At 44.6% G+C, this 2,325-nt stretch overlaps 1 protein-coding gene across 1 annotated transcript in view; it reads left to right on the top strand.

Annotated features, from left to right (window-relative positions):
- Nucleotides 1–2,325, top strand: part of lama1 (laminin, alpha 1) — a 34,353-nt gene that overhangs the window by 14,053 nt on the left and 17,975 nt on the right. The window contains exons 9-15 of the mRNA XM_057322222.1: nt 160–265; nt 361–518; nt 603–743; nt 920–1,081; nt 1,401–1,502; nt 1,593–1,807; nt 1,949–2,045. Of these exons, the coding sequence (XP_057178205.1) occupies nt 160–265; nt 361–518; nt 603–743; nt 920–1,081; nt 1,401–1,502; nt 1,593–1,807; nt 1,949–2,045 (981 nt within the window). The remainder of the gene's footprint in view (nt 1–159; nt 266–360; nt 519–602; nt 744–919; nt 1,082–1,400; nt 1,503–1,592; nt 1,808–1,948; nt 2,046–2,325) is intronic.

The following is a 2,325-nucleotide window of genomic DNA, read 5'->3' as shown; positions in this document are numbered from 1 at the left end:
CTTCTCCCCCCCCTCTCTCTCTCCCCCCCTCTCCCCCCCCTCTCTCTCTATCTCTCGCTCTGTCTCTCTAGAAATGTGCTGAGAAGCGTCTGAGCTGAAGTTATGAGATGTTAAGTATCACAGTTGAGACGGTATCTCTGATATTGTTATGTATGACAGGTGTCTCCGTACGCTGATGAGCCGTGTGTTGAGTGTCAGTGTGACATGAGAGGATCCATGAGTCCCGTGTGTGTCAGAGATGATAATCACACAGATCCACACACAGGTCAGATTCAATCGTCTGTCTCTACGCTCCTATCAAAACTCACATGCGTTCAGAAAACATAATTTAATTGAGCACAATATTTCCGTGTGGTGTAGGTTTGTCTGCAGGTCAGTGTTTGTGTAAAGAGGGTTTTGCTGGGGATAAATGTGACCGCTGCGCTTTCGGATACAGAGATTTTCCATTCTGCGCTCGCTGTGAATGTCATCTGGACGGAAGTCTCAACATCGACCCGTGCAGAGAGTGTGTGTGCAAGGTACAGCAACCCCAAAACACACACATCCATCATCCCCACACATCAAACGGATTTGCTTCAGCTTCTCTTCACCTGTGTGTGCAGGCTAATGTGATGGGCTCCAACTGTGACCTGTGTAAGCAGGGCTTCTTTAACCTGCAGGCCAATAATCCTGAAGGATGTACCGAGTGTTTCTGTTTTGGCGTGTCAGACGTGTGTGAGAGCTCAATCTGGTTCACTGGCTCGGTATATTCACACACACCCACACACTGTTTGTTTTTATACATTGCAGGGACTTTCTGTAGACAATGACTTTGGTCAAATGTATTGGCTTTATAATAGAACTGTGGTGACATCATCTTTAATATTAAAGTAAAGGGCATTTGATGAAGAATGAATGAATTATTGATGTGTACTGTCAGGTGGAGCACAGAGACGGGTTGCTCCTGCGTTCTCTTCAGACTCCCAGCATCTTCTCACTTCCTGTCTCAGAGGACAACCTCATCGTGTCTAACTCTACAGCGACTGCAGGCGTGCTATCAGTGTGGTCATGGGCGGCTCCAGAACCCTTCCTCAATAACAAGGTGACCTGCAGTGATAAACCTTTTAAACACATGATGTTGCTCTGACCGACACACTCATGACAACATTTACAGTTCACACGCGTGCACAGCGTCTGTCTGTCATCAGTTCACACTAAACCATTAGAACCTTCACTATCATCAGATCACTGACACGCTGGTTATTCATAATGACCTTTAAAACTGTTAAATAAATATGATATGAGATTGAGTTGTTGTCTATCACGTTTGCATGTTCTTCTTGTAGAATATGATGGTGTTCTGATATTGAGTCATCAGTCACTGAATCTTTTTAAACTCGTTGACTTCTCTCTGTGTGTAGCTGACATCATATGGAAGTTTCTTGAACTACAGCGTCACCTACGACGTACCCGAGGAGAACGAGGACAAAACGCTTCCCGCACATTTCAATGTCATTATTGAGGTATGTTTACTTAGATAATATGATGTAGTTTTGAGTCAAATATGAATATTGAATGATGGCTCGAGTTTTCACTCTCTGTTGTTGTTTCAGGGTAACGGTCAGACGCTAAGACAGACGCAGTCGACTGGTGTGGTGTTGAGCGCTCACCGTCAGCAGCACGTCTCACTGCAGGTCGTGCCGCACACGTTCACAGACGCTCGCAGCAGACGCTGGGTTCAGAGAGATGAGTTAATGACAGTACTGGCTGATGTGGCTGCGCTCCGGGTTCGAGCTGAGCTGGAGGACAGTGCTGAAGGAGCACTCAGGTGAGACACACGGACACATTACAGCTGTGAAATTAGACTTGTTTTCAGGGTTTGGATCAAAGTCTCTCAAAGGCTAAATAGTCTTCTTATTCATTGTAGTATGTTTTAGTTGTCAAATAAATCTGCGTTTTCTCCTGTCAGGCTAAGCTCCGTGTCTTTAGGTGTTGGAGAAGAAAGGATCTCCCCAGATGTGGAACAGTGTGAGTGTCCCTGGGGATATTCAGGCTCTTCATGTGAGGTAAGAAAAGAGACCAGAATCATCCACATTTGATTCTCATGAGTGAATCAGAACAGAATCATCCACATTTGATTCTCATGAATGAATCACACCAGAATCATCCACATTTGATTCTCATGAGTGAATCAGAACAGAATCATCCATATTTGATTCCTGTGACTGAGTCACAACAGAATCATCCATATTTGATTCCTGTGACTGAATCAGAACAGAATCATCCACATTTGATTCTCATGAGTGAATCAGAACAGAATCATCCACATTTGATTCCTGTGACTGA

This window comes from Triplophysa rosa, linkage group LG23 (genome assembly GCF_024868665.1).
Source record: "Triplophysa rosa linkage group LG23, Trosa_1v2, whole genome shotgun sequence".
NCBI lineage: Eukaryota > Metazoa > Chordata > Actinopteri > Cypriniformes > Nemacheilidae > Triplophysa > Triplophysa rosa.
The sequence above is the reverse complement of the archived record's forward strand: the minus strand, read 5'-3'. Positions and strand labels throughout refer to the sequence as shown.